Source organism: Girardinichthys multiradiatus, chromosome 7, assembly GCF_021462225.1.
Source record: "Girardinichthys multiradiatus isolate DD_20200921_A chromosome 7, DD_fGirMul_XY1, whole genome shotgun sequence".
In the NCBI taxonomy this organism is placed as follows: domain Eukaryota; kingdom Metazoa; phylum Chordata; class Actinopteri; order Cyprinodontiformes; family Goodeidae; genus Girardinichthys; species Girardinichthys multiradiatus.
Genome location: NC_061800.1, coordinates 13154116 through 13173847, shown reverse-complemented (window position 1 = coordinate 13173847; position 19732 = coordinate 13154116). Strand labels below are relative to the sequence as shown.

The window sequence follows — 19732 nt, the reverse complement described above, 5'->3', positions numbered from 1 at the left end:
CAAAGACTGTCATGTTTCAAACGGTAGCAAGGATGGACTTGTGTAAAACGTCTCACTGTCTGTGCCATTAAAATACGGAAACCATTGGGAATGTTTGGTTGTGTCCATATCTACAGTGCTTTGTAAAAAAATATTCATACCTATTGAACTTTTTTACAGTTTGTCTCATAAAATCCCCCAATTCTAGTAAAATGCATTGAAGTTTGTGGCTTTTATGGAAATGCCTTTGTGTTTGAATAATTTTACATGGCTCTAAATTGTAACCTACCAAGAGGAAAACCGAGGTGAAAGATTTTTTTCAATCATGATAAATCTCAGTTTTGTTGGACGAATAGAAGGCCTGAAAAGGGTTTCTGCCATGCTGCCACCGGGTAGGTACAAACCTTTGTAAGCTTTCAGGGAGGGTGTGAGCAATTATCCCTCAATGGCTGCAAGGCTGGTATGGAGAAGTTATGTAACACTTGTTATGGCTAAAGCTGAAGAATATGAGGAAAAGCTTGTGGTGAGTTAACTGGAGCCTCCTTGACTGGAAAACACAGTTTTTGCTCCACAACTTGTTTTGCTTTAAACCCCATGTCATTCCCCTTTTTTTCCATTCGCCATTATGGTGTTCGTATCCGCAGTTTGTTCTCACTCGCATCCTCCGTAGTCATGCCCCCCACCCCCACCATACATTTGTCCATCCTGCTCGCACTGGAAGTCCCCCCTTTTCTCAGTCTTTCTCCCTCCCTGCAAATTCCTCTTTCTCTATATCATAACAGATCAGTTTTTTTTTTCCTTCACCTCTGCCGGCCATCGTTTCACTCAATAGCTGTGTCATCTCTTTTCACTTTCCATCTTCCTATTCTCACACTCATCTGTAGCTTCTGGGGTTTCTTCGTTTTTGTCTGTCCTAATGATTTTTTATTTTGGTACTGTGTTTGTCCTAACCCCTGCCGTAACCCTTTGTCGGTTAAATCTCTTTTCCCACCGTTCTTCTTTTCTTTTCATCCACCTGTTTCTTCCTCCTCAGGCCTAACATCACGAGTGTAACCTTGTGCTAGTCCCAAATGAGCACAAACATGAAGCAGTTTATGTAAGTGGAACAAATTCTGGGAAGTACTTTCTGTTATGCATTAACACTTCTGTATCCACATAGTTCTTCATAGAGAGGTTTCATAGAGAATTAGACCAATGGACAGATTCTGGACTTGCTTATGTGAAAACTTAATTTTACCTTAAAGAAAAAGTCATGTGCTCAGACTATGATTCTTTTTCCAAGGTACTGGTTTATAAATAGAGTACAAAGCTTTTGTTATGAGCATTGACAGTTTTTGCATGAATAGTGCCCCGAGCAAGACGTTCCTTTTGCCACCCCTAACCAATCAAACTGCAGGAAATCACCTGATTCTCATTATTCTCAGCAGTAGGCAAGGGGCACCTACTGAACATACTCAGGATGCCAACTTCCCATCAACTCCTTAAGCATAAAAGCATTAGAAAATTTGTTCAAAGCACAACCGACAGAAAAGCATGTGCCCTCATTTCTAATGCCACCCTGGGCAACTGCCCAGACTGCCCAAAACCAAAAACTGCCACTGGTTGTTAGGGTTATTTCATAGATAACGCCATATCCATCACTCTCCATACAGTCTTGAATTATCTGGAACGCGGGAACAGCTACATCAGGATGCCATTTGTGGACTATTCCTCTGCTTTTAATACCATTATTCCAAACATCCTGATTAATAAATTTGACTCTCAGTCTCCCTCCTCCAACCTGCAGCCGGATTAAAGACTTTCTGATCAACCGTCCACAGTCGGCCTCCATCTTTCATCTAAAATCTTACTCAGCACCGACTCACCTGAGGGCTGCGTGCTCACTATATACACATTAGACAGAACACCAACTTTTCAATCTAACTCTGATATTAAGTTTGCAGATGACACTACTGTGGTCCAACTCATCATAGGTGATGAGTCTGCCTACAGGCGGGAAGTTCAAAACCTGCTGGTATGGTGCCTGCTAACAACCTCATTCTCAACAGTACAAAAAACAACCATAAAAACAATCTCATATTTGACATCAGGAAGCACAATACAAGTCACAAGCCTCTCTTCATAAATGACAACTGTGTTGAGAAAGTACATTCATTTAAATGTCTTGTTGTTCACATCTCCGACTGTCATGGTCATCAAACTCCTCAGTAACTGTTAAAAAGGCACAACAGCGCCTCCACTTCCTTAGAATAAATACAAATACAAATAAAAAAGAGTCAAAAGCTGCTTGTATCTTTTTTACAAATCAACAGTCGAGAGCATTCTGGCTTATTGCTTTTCTGTGTGGTTTGCTGGATGCTCCGGTGCAGATAAGAAGGCATTAAGACAGCAGAAAAAAATCATTAGGTGCCCCCTCCCCTCTCTGTCAGACATTGCGAACAGGCGCATTCTCTTAAGAGCTAAAAACATCATTAAGGACATTACACACCCAGGTCTTCATCCGTTTGAACCATTCCCCCCCGCCGACAGATTCTTTGAATCCGGAAGTTCCAGACTTAGAAAGTTTATTTTCCGTATGCCATAACTGTAATAAATAATCACTGACTATAATCCCCTCCCTGGGCACCTGGACCCTCTGCCTTTCGTTTTTTTTTTTACTGTGTATTTTAAATTTCTGTATGTGTATTTTTTAGTGTTTGCAGGTGTACCATTTGTAGCTGCACTCTGAATTCTCTTGTTCTGCCTCAGTTCAATGACAACAAAGGCTTTTAAGTTGTCTTGTTCCAAATATTCCAAAAGGTTTCTATTTTAACAGCCAGGCAAATAGCTGTTTTTTGCAGCATTGCTTTTTGCAGAATTCCCATAAACAGACCAGAACAATGGGTTTTACAACTGGAAAAGTCAGTTTTAAAAAGGTAGAAAATATACAAATTCTTGGTTTAAGCTGCTTCTTATATCCTAGGATCGTTTTAATACAACTTACCTATAATCGATAGAAGCTCAAGGACAACTTTGTTGGGTTTAAGGATAAACTGGCATTGGGTGTCTGGGGGAAGGCACTGATCCAGCAGCAGAACTTCAGGGCAGTCCGTTGGACTCATTGGCTCCCTCCCAAGTCCTCCTCCATGTCCACCAGGACTGTTCCCGCTGTCTCGAATGTGGCTCATCTTAATGCTAAAGGGAAACTCGTGGCCTGAATCAAAAGGTCAGAGTATAGAGGTTAGAGGTGGAAGCTCTGGTATGTGGAGTGTGAGGAGGAGAAGCAGAAAAATCGTGATAAAAATTAGGGCAGAGCTGGCACAGCGCAACAAGAAAATCTCAAAAACAGAGGAAGGGATGCAAGGAATTCCATGTGAACTAGAGAACAAAAAGATTACGGTGAAGGAATGTTTGAGAAATACCACTGCGAGTCAAAATAATCTGCACTGAAACGCTCCCAGATGTTAACTTTCTGATGCTCATACTGAAGTAACTCCTGCTTTGCTTGGCTTTAGTCTTGTCGGATTATTCCAATACCTTAAGTGATCAGCCAGGAGGAATTTTGTTCAATTCATTTATGCAAGTTTAACAAAAAAAAACCAAATAGGTGAATGTCTTATGAATCATCGCCTTTTTTTTCTTAGCTTAAACCTAATCATAAATCTTAAATAACAAAAAGGTTTTAAATATGAATTTCTCACCAATGAGAGGGTATGGAGGATCATCCTTACAGGAACTGACCCACAATCTGTGATCTTTGACATAACCCTAGACAGAAAAAAGGGAAAAAATAAAATCACTTTCGTTTAAAAAAAAAGAAGACGCACTGAGAAATCAGCTGTTGACCAGAAAAAGATGATTCTTGGCCCTGATCGGAGACGGGCCAAGCTGAAACTTAAAAATTCTATCTTTTCCCAATTAGTGAAGTTGTTACTGAAGGAAGAGTCAATGTTAGCTATGTTTAGCATCAATGAGGTGTTTAAAATGAAGGTTCACAGGTGTAAGAAGCTTCTAAAAAGGTAACTTTGTTTTCTGCACTGACATGTCTGCTGTGTAACAGACAGCAAGACTCCAACAGATAAAAGGAAGGCTGAGGAAAGTACAACAAAGTTGTTTGGTTTTATCCTTTCGGGCTTTTAATCTCTGTCATGCTGGATTTTGAAATACTGGCCTTTTAAAAACCTTCCGGTTAAGGTCGGGTCTACAGTCCCTAGGGAACAGAAAAGACTGCTGTTTACAGTTACTCATGCTAACTGCTAATATGACGGCTTACAATGTTAACTCCAGCATTATTTAGTCTTTGATTCAAAGAAAAACTGCTTTACAGCAACTCCCTTCTTCTCCACCCAGTGTAACATTGCCTTTGGTCCTCATTTAAATAATTAATGACCGCTCATGGCAGGAAGGCTAGAAAATATTTTAAGTGCTCTTAAAATTATTGCAGGTTTCAAAGAGAAATCAATATCTCCTAAAATCAGTATCAGCAGGTCCACACAACTCTAATCGGCCCATCTCTGTTAACATGTTTATTTCCTTACATTGACAACACCTAAATATTAAAACTAATTATCAGATTCTTTAGGATTAAATTATGTATTTTGTTACTCACTGATATGCCAAACTGCTGCAGAGCCATTCGAATGACATCGTTGGTGCTGTCACTGTTGGTGACGGCGAGCGTCTTGGCCTGGCAAAACATCATGGAAATATCTACTTGTGTGTTGCATAAACTAAAATACTGCTGGTATTGCTATTAGTTAGTGAAAATATCTTTGTGGTTAGAGAATGAAAAGGAGAAAAAATATATATAAAAGCGTACATATGCACAATTTCCAACATCTTTGGCAAATATCTTTAGCGGAATGGTTTTGGGATCGTCCTTCTCTTTTCCCTCATTTGTCCAACTGAACATGGAGACAAAAAGAAAGGAAATAAATTATTTGTTTCTATTCAAAATATAATCACAAAAGAAGTTAAACTATTGTCACATAATCATTTTCTTTTGAGTTTCTTTTTTTCTTGATGTTGATTACAGTCTTAAAAAAGTAAAGGTTTTCCTGGTCGATTAAAGAAAATCTGATCTTCATTAGTTCCAGTCAGGAACTTACCCATTGATGAGTGCCAACCATTTGTCCTTGATCTCTTCAGAACTGAAAAAAGTAAAGAAAATAATGAAAAATAATTAAAGCTTCAGCTTCTCTCTAAATCCCAAACCGCAGACTTTGCCTTGAGCTCAGACTTGATTCCTGGTAACAGAAAATGTGATATGGTGGTGTGTTTGTGGCACTGAAGCAGGTGCATATACACAGCATGGCATGTGTGACTGCATTTGTTTGTGCTGCGTGTTCAGGCCTGTTGTGTGCACATGCAATTGTCTTCTTTGGCTTACGGAGGATAAATTGAGCTGCTTTAAAAAACGGGAACTGACACAACGCTCGAGGGTTTAAGGGATTTTATGGCTGCATGTTTGATTTGTAGTTCCTCTCCATGATGTACCTCTGCATCTCAGAACATTGTGTTCTCTTTCAGAAACACCGTTCATTTTGATCTGAGTTGCCATGAGGGCTAGTATTTTAATTAAATTGTGTAAGAGGACAACAAATTACATAAATTTTTTTATATTAGATTACATTAAGATAATCTAAAAATGCAGCCTTTGGCTTTTCAGCCAGTCCTTTTCTGTAATATAAAATCTTATTTCGTGTTGTGCATGTAAGCTTAAATATATACCTGAAAGTGGCCACAAAGTTACAGGTGGGCCATCCCATAACGAAGCTCCTCTCGGGGTTTGTGCTTCCCTCACACACCTCATCCATGCAGTTAGCTGTCCACATCTCGCACACTCGGACCTGGGCCTTTACTTTGAAATGAGTAGGAGATCTGCAAAAGTAAGAAACAACAATTCTTTCATATTTTTAAACATTATTTGTTTACGAATAAATATCTAATAAGTGTGGTGTACATTGGTCTTCAAACCCATTTACTACAATACCCTTGCTTAAAATCATTCTGAATCACATTATTGGTAAACAGAATCCACCCATTCAGTCTCAGTAAAATCAGCTGTTTTGTTGGATCAGTGGTTCTCAATCCTGGTCCTCAGGGCCCATTGTCCTAAATGTTTTAGGTGTTTGCCTGCCGCCACCTGATTTTAATAAATGTGTGATTAACAGGCTTTTGCAGCACCTGATGGCATGCTGAGGGGGTAACACAAGCATTTCAAGAAGTGTGCTAGGACAGATACAGATCTAAAACATGTTGAACAATGGGTGTTGAGGAGCAGGACTTATTCATGTGTCCGAAGGACTCAGACAAAGTCCAGATGACTTGAGATTTGAAGTTCCCAGATGCTCTATATTCAATCTCACTGAGTTTGAGCTATTTTGCAAAAAAGAATGGGCAAGAATTTCTCCAGATGTACAAAACTAGTCGGGGCCTACCCCAAAGGACTGGCAGCTGTAATTGCAGCAAAAGGTGTTTTTACAAATTATTGACTCAGGTGGGCTGAATGCATATGCTTTATATTTTGCCTTAGACCTGTGCATAAAATCCAAATAAAGCCCACTGGCTTGAAGGTTCTCCAAGTAACTTAACTGAATCCTATTTGAGGTTGGAATCTCACAATATATATTTGCACAACCCTGCAACACAAAGTACGTTTTATATAGATGTTGATATAAAAAGATTCTGCTATTTTCAGACCATAAACATGGTCGCACTCAGTGAAATGTGCATCCATTTAAATATGTCTCTAATTATAGAGGTAGATGATCCAGTTGAACATTTTTGGTCAATATATCGGAAGGAAAACCACTCATGAGTGTCTTTTCCCTCTTGCCATTGCTCTCCTCCAAGCATACATTCCTCTAATTCACCCTGTGCTCAACCGCAAAAAAATGAAAGCCAATTAAAGCGCCTTTTCTCCTTACAGGAAGGGTCAGCTCCACCCACTGGAACATGACTCCTGGGACACACCACAGACAGCCTGCTGTGTCTGTGTGTACAGTACGTCCAGATCTACACAGTCTATTTGTAAATGTGTGTGGATGTAGACCTCAAAAATGTCTATGTGTGCCTTAAGTTTCTATTTTTGTGTGTTCTAGAGTGAATCAGTTTGTGGGTGGGGAGGCCCTTACTGCAGGGCTAGTAAGACAGGAGGGTGGGGCTTTGATGTCAGCCAAGCTTCATATGGATTTCATTGGCTGGGAAATAATTGTAAGGCACGAAGGAAACCAGGAATAGAAGTGAAAGGATGACAGTAGGGAAAGAGAGTGAAATATGACTAGATCCTTAGAACATATCAGAAAGTAGAGGAACACATTATGCATTCTGTAGATGTTCTTCCAACATACTCATTCAAGTTTTTTCCTTGTTTGCATCTTTATGTCTTCATATTCTGCAACCCAACCACACTAACCAACACATAAAGAGACGCTTCTCACTCCAATTTCAGGAGAATGGGAGAATGGGGAACTTACTTGGCCTTAGCGACAAGCAGCGTGTCACTGAAGAGGAAGAGGTGTCTCTCCTGGATTTGTAAACCCGTTTTTAGCTGCGTTTGAGCATGACCCAGAAAGAGGCGGCCAGGATATTCAGCCAGGAAGGCCTGAACAAGAGGACAGGACTCTGGGCTGACTGGAATCATGCAGATTTCCCTGGAGGGATGAAAAAAGGCACAAATGACATTTACAATTGATTTCCAAAGTACAGATTTAACTCCTTGATGTGTTTGGAGACATGCAGGACAGAAGGCCTGGAGAAAAAAAAAGTACATTGGAGCCAAGATTCCCTCAACAGTTAAAGAATATTGGGGAACAGCAAAGCGCAGAGGACCAGAACGGTTAAGGGCAGATGTTTGGTGAGAGGAGGCACAGTTCTTTGCAAAAGTATTGATAATCCTTAAACTTTTCCTCTTTTAGTCATATTCCAGGTGCAAACATCAATGTATTTTATTGGAATTTTATGTATTAAGTCTTATCAAAGGTTCTAAGCTGGATTTAGGTCTGGATTTGACTGGGCCACTGTAATACTTCCACTGTATACTTCTTGAACCATTCCATTGTGCCTCCCTTCAAATCGACTCTGATCAGCTCCTCTGTCCAAGCTGATAAACAGAATCCCCACAGCATGATGCTGCCACCAACATGTTTCACTATGCGTATAGTGTGTTCAGAGGAAGTGGAGTGGTAGTTCTCCACAATGCATTGTGTTTTGTAGTCCAAAGAGAACAGAGCTCCATGAGATGTTCTAAACCTGGAGAATCATTTTATAACCAATGGGTATAATTATATTTGCAGATGTGTCAGAACAAAACTATCAGAGAAGAATCAGGAGTTACTACAATCTACTTAATGTTAAAACTGTGTCAGGTTAGAAGGAGATTTAAGATGCAACAGAGCTGCTTCAGGCATTTTTGTAAGGGTTAGCAATTCAGCTGCTTAGAAAAGCAAGCAATAATCCTGTAAACATGTATTACTAATCAATCAAAATTTATTTATAGAGCACTTTACATACCATCAGGCAACCAACGTTCTGTACAGTAGAATAAAACAAAAATGTCAATGTTGAGGTATAAATATCAAATAGGTCTGGTAAAGCCAGCAAAACCAGCTCAAAGCTAAACAGCTAAACCAAAAATGGCTCTCAAGCATTTCCCGCTGAGCTTTATACTGCCCAGAAAAATCATAAAATCTGCTCAGCTCTGTTGCTTTCACTGACATACATCTGCACAGGAGTTTTTCTCCAATTTTATTGACAGTGTAATATAATGATCTGGCAGAAATCACGTAACTAAATACATGAGGCCCATGTAGTGGTGAACCAAACCTGGAAGAGATTGAAAAGGGATTAAATGTCCCTGTAGTTTCTCCAAAATAAAGTAAATGGAATTTTTGCCACAATATTTCCTGATTTCTTGCTGCAAAATAAATGCTGGGCTCATACAAAACCACAAATAATAAGTTATGCTGCCTAAGCCAGTTGGAAAATGAGTTGCACATGGTTTGTATGTTTTAAATGCGCATAAAAACAGCTTTGGAAATAGAAATATTGTAGTTCCTGGGATTTTAAATTAGCTATTAATCAAAAGAGATTAGGTAAAATAATGCTTTCTCATTCTGTATTTTATTCAAACTTGCCTTTTATCTCTGGTCAATACACCCCACTGTTAAAGAATACAATAGGAGGAACCTACTTTTTTAGAGGAAAAGGAAATAATTAAAGTGCTTCATCCTTTCCTGTTTATCCATTCCTATCTGATAAAACACTTAACTGTCCACTTCCAGCCACATTTACTATCTCTGTCTCTTTAATGTACACAAACGGGCACACGTTCTCTGCCCACAGGTCCACACCCTACAATTAACACAGTCTCTACTACTCATTACTTTGAAAGGGAGCATGCATTATTATTATTCTGCAGCAAAGCACTGAATACTGGATCAGGCTTTGCTGACAAGCAAGAGAAACTTGGATTCCCTCGCCTAACCAAATACTTTCAGCTACATCAGACAAGTGTTTGGTTACGTAATTAATGAAGAAAAGTGAATAATTAGACAGCTCCCCTATTCTCTGTGTGTCTTCCAAAAATAAATCTCAAAGGGAGCTGAGAGAATTCTCGTAAATTGAATTTATGTGGTTAATTATGCACAGATGCTTAGAGGAGAGCAGCCCTTTATGCACAACATATATAAAAGGTAAAGAATGAACTGTTCATACGATAAATACATGTACTCGTTATAAGAACAGCCAAATATTAAAACTGTGGGATTTTTGTTTTTTGAGAAATAAACACCACACAGATGGCCCTGAATGGGATTCAACCTCAGGACCTTCCTGCTGCGAGGCAACAGTGTTAACTAGACTATGGTGTAGCCCTAAAACTAATGTTTAATGTTAATTTGTTTTTTTATTTTCTTTTTGTATGAAAGACTTGATAAACAGGTTAATCCCAAACCAAGTCATAGACCTGAAGTTCCAGTGTCCAGGTGCATAAATGACCTGCCTGGAGTCCAGACGTAATGCTCACTAAATCATTTCAGGAATTCAGCAAAACAAAAACAAAAGAAACAAGGCAGATCTTGTTTCTTTTGATCTATTCTCATCTCTTTGTAAAGGTAAAGATGAAATAACCCTTGTATCATGTTCTGTTTACTGAGTAAGGAAACAGTATTTTCAATTTGGTATTTATTTAAAATTGATTTAATAATTCTATTGTCCTGTTATCCTGACTGGAAAAAAGCAAACAAATGAAAAAACAAATGATGAAACATCTTTGCTGTCACTGGAGGGTTCACCTTAACTCATCCCACTGTGTCCAGATTTCTCCAAAATCTTAAAAATGTAATTAACAAAGCACTACTTCCATGTAGAGATGCAGTGACAAGTTATGAGGATTTCACCTTATCAGGGAAACTGAAAAATGCCCCCTTTATCTGATCAGTGAACCATATGTTAGCACTACAAGTTGCACTAAAAACAACAGTCTTCTGCGTGGAAGTGAAGAAGTCTTTATCTTTTTTATGCAATTTTCGGTATCGGCGATGTGTTAAGATCACAGGATAACAGGAAGGCTGATTAGAATACAAAAACCTTTCTCTGCTTTATCCATTGGAGCTTTCTAAAATTCTGTCCAGCATTGAACATCCTGGATTTTGAAATATTGGCAGCATTTTAGAAAAGTCAGAGTTAAGGTAAGGACCTTGATCTTGATAATGTAGAAACTTTCTCTTAATCCTTCACATAAAGCAGAGATCATAAGGTCCTGATCAAAGCATCTGTACTTCTAAGACATCCTTCTATAGAAAGATCTCCTGCACTCATGTCATTGTAAAAAAAAAAAAAAAAAACCTACAAATGGAAAGTGGGGAAATCTGTGGTTCTGTATTAAGTGAGACTGAGATAATGGATGCACATTATCAGTTCCTGTCATCAGTCCAAGTCCAAATCTAAGAACCCCCCCCATTAGGACACACACAAGCACACATGTGCTAACCCTTTTTGTACGGTCCCTTTCACTTCTCACTGCTCCTACTAACAAAGACATCTTCCGTATTCACTGCACATCCCTCCCTCCTAAATGCCAGATCGACAGCCAACCCGCTGTCCTTGAATCTGATGGATGAAGAGCTAATGTCTCTATTCTGCATCATGTGATGTTGATAGATTCATTCCCACCCCTCCTGAATGTACATGCTTATTTCTGTTGAGGCCTATATGGCTCCGTGTGGAGAAATTTTGACTTTTTAAACACAATAAGAGGTTGTCAGCGTACAAAGATTCACACAACGCTGCATACTAATCCTGCAGGATGAATATTCAAGCAGCAAAAATGTGCATATAAAGGTTGATGGATTTTATCAGGACCAATCTCAAAGATGGACACTGTCAAGTTGTAAAAGAATAAAAGAATGGTCCCATGTTTCTGAGTGAGGCTCGGTGTTTGTCAGCAGTGAGCTGGACTTTTCTTGTGTTGAATGGCTCCTGGTTTGAGCAGAGAGCATTCATTCTGAGACGCATTCATCTAAAGCAGCTCAAGCCGTGGAGGCTTGTGCGGGGAAGATGAGAAAAGTCTCAGTCAGACATTAAATGAGATCTAACAGGTTTAAAAGGTGCACATGCTGAGGATAACAGCTATAATTTGCCTTTTCTCATTCTTAAATTAAATTAATTCTACTAATTATCTTGTACTTTTTCAGCTTGTTATGTCTAAGTAACAATAATGCATAATTCAGTAAGACCTGGGCTACTACAAAAACTCAAATTACCTATCTTTTTTTGATCAGTGAACGTGCACACAACAATGCTCTTCAATGTGGAAGTTGCTACTGTGTGGAGAAGACTAACTTTCAGTATCAGTGAGGTATATACTACAACTGAAACTGATTTCAATGAAGGCACACAGTCTGTTTATCCAGGCAGCAACAACAGAAAGCCAGACTTTCCATGGGTCATTTAAATCCTTTGCCATGTCATCCATTTGCAACCTTGACGATTTCATAGCTGAAATAGTCAGGTTTGAATAGGAGCGTCAGGCCAACACCAATCAGGAATTAGTGAATGCATTAAGAATGCTAGCTGTAAAAGGAGGACTTATCAGCATCTTTCAGTTTGTGCTAACCTCACACTGAAGGATTGCATCACCAGCAGTCCAGTCTGGTTCAGACGGGCAGCAATTGACAGTTCAGTGTACGAGCTCTTTTTTCTTCTTCATTACTACTGTCAAACTCACTTTTAGTCATGTTTGAATCATATTCCAACCAAAGATGACTGAATAAGGTATTCATTTGTGATTTTTTACTAAATTTCTAGAACTATCCAGTTGCAGATGTTATTGCAGCAGGCTTGTTTTTCTGCTTTTCACAGAACTCCCTCAGCTAAAACGAGAAGAAAACTGACACTTGACTTTAATTAGATGAAAAAGAGAAGGGTTTCTATGAAGGTAAAAAAAGAAGAACTGCTAATAAATCTGCACCGATTCAAGAGATATTCAGAAGACAATTATATGGGTAACATTTTGTCAAACAAAAATAAAACCTGAAGAAAATTGCATGCATTTGTATTCAGCTCCCCTGAGTCACTATAGAACCATCTTTGAGTTTATATGAGTGTTACAGTTTTTTGAGGTGTGTCTCTATAAGCTTTGCACAACTGGAGTCTGATTGCTTGAATTTGAGCTGGTCTGGCCTAATTGGATTATTTCCCTGTGGAAAGTTGACCCTCTGTCCCAGTCTCATTTCTTTTTGAGCCTCTAACAGACTTTCATCCAGCACTGTCCTGTATGTGACTGGATCCATCTTCCCATCAACTGTTACCAGCTTCCCTTTCCATGCAGCATCCCCACAGCATGATGCTGCCACTACCATGAGGACGGTGTTTGCGATGTGACACATAGCCACACAAAGCACTTTGCATGTAGGTCATGACCCCAAGTGGCTTTCATCTTCCGCTCTTCCATAAAGGCAGACTTGTGAAGTTGTGTTGGTGACAGATTTTTCCACCTGAGCAGTATGTCTCTACAACTACTCCAGTTACAATTGGCTTCATGGCAGCTTCTCTGATTAATGCTCTCTTTGCTCTTTGAGGCCTTCACAAAACAGCTGTATTTATACATATTAAATTACACCGGTGGGCAATAATTACCAAGCAGGTGACTTTTAGCCAATTGATTGTGCTGGATTTCTTTTTTTTTTTTTTCGGGACATGAGAGTATAGACGGCTCAGTGCACACAAATGCACGCTTTAGTTTTCAGATTTTAATTTGTTAAACAATGATATCCTTTTCCTTCCACTTCACAATTATGCACTACTTTGTGTTGGTCTGACAAATAAAATTCCAATAAAGCCTATTGAGGTTAGCGGCTGAACATGATAGAATGTGAAAACATTTAAGTTTCCTCTCAGATTCCCACTTCCCAGTTAAAGAATACCCAAAATTCTGAACGCAGAAAGGATAAATATATATCCTTTTACAGTATAAATTGTACAATTGGTGTATTCTTGTTGCTCTCCCCCCATCTCAAAGGGATTTACTTGGATACAAGGCACACTGGTGATGCAATGATGCTAAAGCCACTGCCAAGAACTGCTGGATCCACTCATTTATCCATTTTAACTGCATTTATGTGGCTTCAGAGTCCCATAGATTTTCTTTCCAAAGCATGCACAGAGTCAGAAAAACCCGACAAAACAAACTAATTTATAACATAAATTGCCTGTTTAAACAAACTGATAGAGCATAGTATAAACCATAATCAAAACCGTAACCTATGACTTTTACAGTCATCTAACCCCAATAATTGGAACATCTTCAACACAAAACACCTCAACACAACCTCCCCAACCCACCTTCACCCCCCCAAACACTTCCTAATTTAATGTCAAAGGTTAAGGGTGATAGCTGACAGTGTCAAGTCCTGGCTCCACATCCACTCTTATTTCTCACACACACACACACACACACACACACACAGTTTCAGACTGGCCTGACTGTGTAACTGCTTCGTGGTAAGGACTCAGACAGACTAAGTGGCTCTGTCAGGCAGACTATTTATCTTTCAGTCAATAGAGTGCCTTTCTCAACCTCTCACCATACCTGCCAGCAGAATACATCTCCCCAACTCTCTTTAACACACAAATCCTACCAAGAGAACTGACCCAATTAACAGCACAGAGAGCTCCCCTCAGCAGTGGGCCGAGTGTTGGAACTCCAAACTTCATGCATGTTGCAACCAACCCTGATCTCCATCCGCGAGTGCAAAAACCACTGCCTTCATGCCCGTATACAATGTGGCATTAAAAGCCTTTTATCGTAAAGGTCTTAAAACTGGAAGCAATTTGAGAATAAGCCTGTCTCTAAAGCTGCCATCAACAAGAGTTAGTCGCTGTTTAGAAGATAAAACAAAGTGCTTTGTAAATAAACAGTGGGGCCAAAGGGGATTGAAAGGGTTTATTTCCGACCCTGGTAAAGGAAAAGGAAGGGATCTGAGTGATGGGGGGGGGTGATGAAAAGCCTGATAGCTCTGGGAGAAGTAGGCAGTGAGTGAGTCTCCAAGGCCAAACTCCAAGGTTTTAGGCAAACTGGAGTAAAACATATGATTCTTAAGCAAATATATAAATTGTAGATTTAGTCATTGTAAACCATAATCTAGATTATTCAGATCTGCAACCTAAAGCTTCTACTTTTTCTCACCACAGATCCAAATGTGTAATGTCTATCTGCTGATTTTATGCCAAGCCTCCTAGGCTCAATTTTTTCTTCTTTAATCTATGTGCTATCAGCCTCCTAAATCAGTGCTTAGTGTTTTCTGGATAAACTCGGTGACAAAAACATGAAAGCTTTGTGAATCAGGTCAGGCAACTATGAAACCGCCGGGCAAATTAGCAAACGTTTCACAGTTGTTGGAAAAGTTAAATTGACATCAGCAAAGACCTGTTTTATCGAGTCCAAATTTATAAATTAATCTATTGTTAGGGAAGGAATGAGAAGTTAGGGTAAAACAGGCCAGTGTTCCTCTGTATTAGAATCTCAGCGAGAAGAATTTTTCTTTCAGATTACTTACACTTTCTAATCTGTTTAAAAGGTCTGTTGTGCAGGGAGTAAACATTTAAATGCACTAAGGAGTTAGAGTTAACAGCAGCTTCATCCACAACATCTCTGTTCGTTGGAGGACCCACAGACCAGCACTGGTATAAACCAGGGATGTCCCAATCAGGATTTTCTTGGCCTTGATATTGATGAACCTCATTTAAGACAAGGGATTTGCCAGTAAGGCCTGATACCATGTCTAAACAGTGAAATAACACACATGGTCTGAATTATTTTGCTGATTTGTTGCTAATTCAGCTCAAAACCCATTTCAGTGCGGTTATAGTTAAACATCTTCAGATCAAGCTTGTGGAAAAAGTTTAGAAACTTATTTTGCTTTGAACATCATCTAATTCAATGACTGGTGTTTCAGCTGCTCTCTGCACAGCTCCTCTTGGAAGTCTCTTGGTATCGGGGGCCCTATGATCGTTTTAATCAAGAAAATAACGTGCACGGGCTACAATCCAGTTTGTAAGCCAGGCACACAAAAGTAAGATACAATTTTTTTTAAATCAGTCACACAAATTGGCTGACAAAAATCAAAAACCACACCAACAATGGATATCAGGAGCTGAGTTTTCTCAAAGACTATGCTGCTGATAATTCAAATAGGCTTGATAAGGACGCCTAGGATATGATCAGGACATGCCCAGTTTTAACAGCACCACTTTCAGGCCCTTTACGACCAAAACATGGGCAGCGGTGTATGCACATACCTGGAAGCGCTTCTTGATCTTGTAAGTGCTTTGCTGATGACCAGCGAGGGAGCAGACTGCCGCCTCTGGGCCAGGGTCTTCATCTTCTGAGTGGGCAGAAAGAAAGAGCAACACAAAACATGAGTCAAATGACACACAAAGGGAAGGTTGTGTCAGTGTTTTTGGTTACATCTGTTGATGGGCAGCAGTAATGTTTGTAAGGAGGGGGGCAGAAAGTCTACAGTCAGCACTCTGTGAGGCTGCTCGATAGCTGCTGAAGAAAGTTAGGGATTTATGAGAAAGAGAGGATCGTGACTGACAGAAAAGGAGAAGTGCAAGCAGAGAAAAACGGAAATGAGACAGACTGAAACATAAAGGTCAGAGGGAGTAAAGCAGTGCATCATCTGAGAGTATGGCACAATGTTTAATATTCCTCAGAAATTCTTCCTGCAATATGACTGACTGTGTCCTCCACGACAGGAGCATGACCGACATTCTCAAAGCTAGTGAAAATTAAAAGGTATCACAACATATTATATTTCTTTAAGGCAGAAAATTCCTAACAGAGCAACACGAATTAAACGTGACTCTAGAGCTGATATTACACAGGCAATATGGATAACATTCCTGTCTTAGCAGACTTGCATGAGATATGGCATTGTCACAGTATTCCAAAACAAAAAGCACTATGATGAGCATCATGGGACACCAAACTGAGCGCTTGAAGGGATAAATGGTTTAACAGTCACTTTTCATTAAACAAGCCACAATAAAACAGCTCTCACAGACATTAATCTCACTTTTATATTTCTGATTAGTTTTGTGCCACAATCTGTAAAACATTGAGTACTTGCAGTCACATGGGTTTAAGCCCAGAGCACTAGTTCTGACCCCCTATTCCAGAAACTCTTAAATTGACATTTTCAGCAAAAATCAAAACAACAGTGACATAAAAGATAACGTCTTATTTCTGAAGAGAACAAATGACTGGCTGAATATGCGCCATGCTTTCTGGGACGTTCTCCACAGCACAATTAGGAGACTAATGAATAAAATATTTTTTGCTGATTGACTGAAGAAGGTAAAGAGGAAGCCTAGCCTATAGGAGCAACCTGGAAAAACAGATGAGTCATACACCTTGCAACACAAAATAAATATTCTAATGGAAACACTACACAGGAAACATTTTCTAGATATGTTTAGTCTCTGACATTAGGCAAATCTTTAACTACTCTTTAATGGTTTATTTCTCAGTATTTGCAAACATGAAATTAAAATCAAAATATAGCAGACTAAGCCAAGACATAGCATACAAAAGAAATTGGTTAAAGCAACGTCTTTTTGTTTTCCACATACAGAAATGCAAAGGGTGTGAAGAACTAAAATATTTACCCAATTAATAGATAGAAAGGGTTATGTTCAAAGCCAAGAGCCACTCAGATAATAATAATTAAGTAATTTACATGATACATCTTCGCTTACATTGAACCCGTTTAGGTGAGATTTAATTAATCCCTTACAAATGGAGATTTTTGACTCTATAAATTGTTCTTTTCCTGCGGACAGATGCAGTGACCGGTTTTAAACACTCAAGCGAGGGGGCGCTGTTTACAACAAGTTCTCAAAGCATTTGAAGGGAAATCGCATATTTCTGCAAAATCTGAGGTAGATACGTAGAAGAAAATATAACAATGGATAGGTCTACCTTTTAAGGACTGTAAGGGCTTACAATTAAAATTAAAAAAATACGTTTTCTTTTTTTTTTTTTACAGTTTTACATATTTATCTGATTTATAAACGAGCGGAGTGGTTTTGGAGGATTTTTTTTGTGTGTGTAAGTTAGTTTTTTTTCTAAATACTTTATTACCAATAAATAATTAAACTTAAAAAAACGTTCTAAGTATAGGATGCTATAACATGACTTTGTCTTATTATTTATACACCTAAAATCCTTGTGTACGGAGAAAAAACGTTCTGGCATTCATCAAAACAATTAATGTTATACTTTAGTGGTATTTAAGGCCCAATAAAGACAAAGCAGAGACGAGTCAAATAATTTGTAAATAATTGTCACCTCAAAAAGCTCTCGATTGTTTAGATATTTAACACTGGGATTTGGGGAAAATTGAGAAAATAAGTTTAAGAAATATTTTATAAATAAAACTTAATCTCCAAACTAGCCAATACTGACATATTCTGTAGTATTTTGTTTTTACAGTAGAAATCTACTGCAGCCGAACTCTGGTTTCTACAAACACACTTAACTCCTCTGCGCCCTAAATGACCCTTAACAGGCGCACCCAGTGGCACGGAGCGCCACCCGAAAACGACCCCGAGCGCCCTTTTACCTTTTTGTTTTCGAGCAGCACCTTGCCGTCACCCGTCAGAGAGTCGGACCTGTTCTGTCCCATACTCCACTGCTGCGGTGACATGCTTTCCATCAAGGCTGTGTACATCCACGGAGCCGAGCGCACCGGCGGTATATTCCCATCATACGAGGAGAAAAGTCCACGGTTTATCCGGCAGAGAGGAGAGTTGGTGGAGGATCCATCACAGAAAAACAGATGATCCAACAAACAAGCCCGTGTAACCGAGGAGTCTGCAGAGATCCAGCCTCAGCCTCAGCGCTGTTTAGAATGAGCGCCTCCTCCACAGTCTTCCTCAATTCACTCAACTGGTTGAAGAGCAAGAGAGCATCCAGTTGCGATTTTCAAAATAAAGGCGCTTGAGAGGACCACGACTAACCGTATTTTGACGAATTTTGTATTCAGCATTTTTAGGGCTTTTCTAAGAAAGAAAGAGATGGCATTTTAAAATACAGAAACGGGAGGCAGTAAGCCAGCTATCTAATGAATAACTAAATTAACCAATGGGTGCTAAACATATCCAACATTTGACAAAATGAAGTTCTTCTATAAAGCTCTATCAATATATAAATCTGCTGTACAGTATATTCACTACATGCTCTGTAGTCTCTTGTGGAGCTAAACGCTTTTAAAAGAGTAATAAATAAAATAAAAAAGTTGGTGTGTTAAAAAAAACAATGAAATAAAGGATGATACAAACGAAGGCTTGGACCCATTTCTCGATCTGTTTATAGTAAACTTAGTGACACATCCAGCTCATTCTTTTAAAACATTGTCTTCACGTTTATTTTGAAAAAAGGCCAGGCCTAATCAAAATGATCTGGCACAGCTGATGGGCTGGCTGAGGACGTCTGTGTGCATTCAGTGCCATATTGACACGTTCCTACAATACATGGCGGTGTGGTCCAGTCCAGGTGTAAGAATGTACCGACCGAGCCAAGAATAACAGGAGTGATGAGGAGGAATGTTGCCTGTAGTTTTTTCCCCACATTGCGTGACGCACTAGCCATTGAGTTATAGGTGCTGCTACAGTAAACCTCAGTGTAGGAAATCTTCCTGGGAGGAGAAGACTGTTTACTTTAAGATGTCTGAGGGAAATCAGAGAGCATAGCCCTTCATGAATCCTAAAGTTAGACATGCCGTTTGTGACCGCAAACTTAGTTTTCAGATTTTGGTTTTGCTCTCTAAAACTAACCACTTCATGTCTATGACATAAAATCTCAATAAAATAAATGGAAGGTTGGAAAGTAACATTTTAAAAATATCGAGGGGTCTGAATATTTTGCAAGTTTCTGTATGTGAAGAAACTAGGACTCTCATGTTATCATAAGATCATATATTGATACATTTTAATCTACATCTATTTATTAACCAGCATGGTAAGGATAACAGTAAGTTATGACAAAAATTAAGAACTGTGGCTAGAGGACTTAGTGTTTGGAAGTTATCTATGGCAGTTCAGTACAACGTAAAACCACTATCTCCTTTTCAAAAATGCAAAGGTATGCATCAATTGTTTTAGCTTATCTCTCCCCTAAAAAGTGGGTTGCTTATGATGATAACAGCAATGATAGAGTTCAGTCATCCTCTTTGATCCTTTTGCAAGCTGCTCAAGACAGTGGCTGGGG

General features: G+C 39.1%; 1 protein-coding gene across 1 annotated transcript in view; it reads right to left on the bottom strand.

Annotated features, from left to right (window-relative positions):
- Nucleotides 1-18389, bottom strand: part of arhgap20 (Rho GTPase activating protein 20) — a 41947-nt gene extending 23558 nt beyond the window's left edge. The window contains exons 1-9 of the mRNA XM_047370038.1: nucleotides 18087-18389; nucleotides 15760-15845; nucleotides 7437-7613; nucleotides 5689-5838; nucleotides 5067-5108; nucleotides 4778-4862; nucleotides 4568-4645; nucleotides 3660-3726; nucleotides 2963-3172 (exon numbers count right to left, since the gene is read on the bottom strand). Of these exons, the coding sequence (XP_047225994.1) occupies nucleotides 2963-3172; nucleotides 3660-3726; nucleotides 4568-4645; nucleotides 4778-4862; nucleotides 5067-5108; nucleotides 5689-5838; nucleotides 7437-7613; nucleotides 15760-15845; nucleotides 18087-18194 (1003 nt within the window). The 5' untranslated portion in view covers nucleotides 18195-18389. The remainder of the gene's footprint in view (nucleotides 1-2962; nucleotides 3173-3659; nucleotides 3727-4567; nucleotides 4646-4777; nucleotides 4863-5066; nucleotides 5109-5688; nucleotides 5839-7436; nucleotides 7614-15759; nucleotides 15846-18086) is intronic.
- Between the last annotated feature and the right edge of the window lie 1343 nt (nucleotides 18390-19732).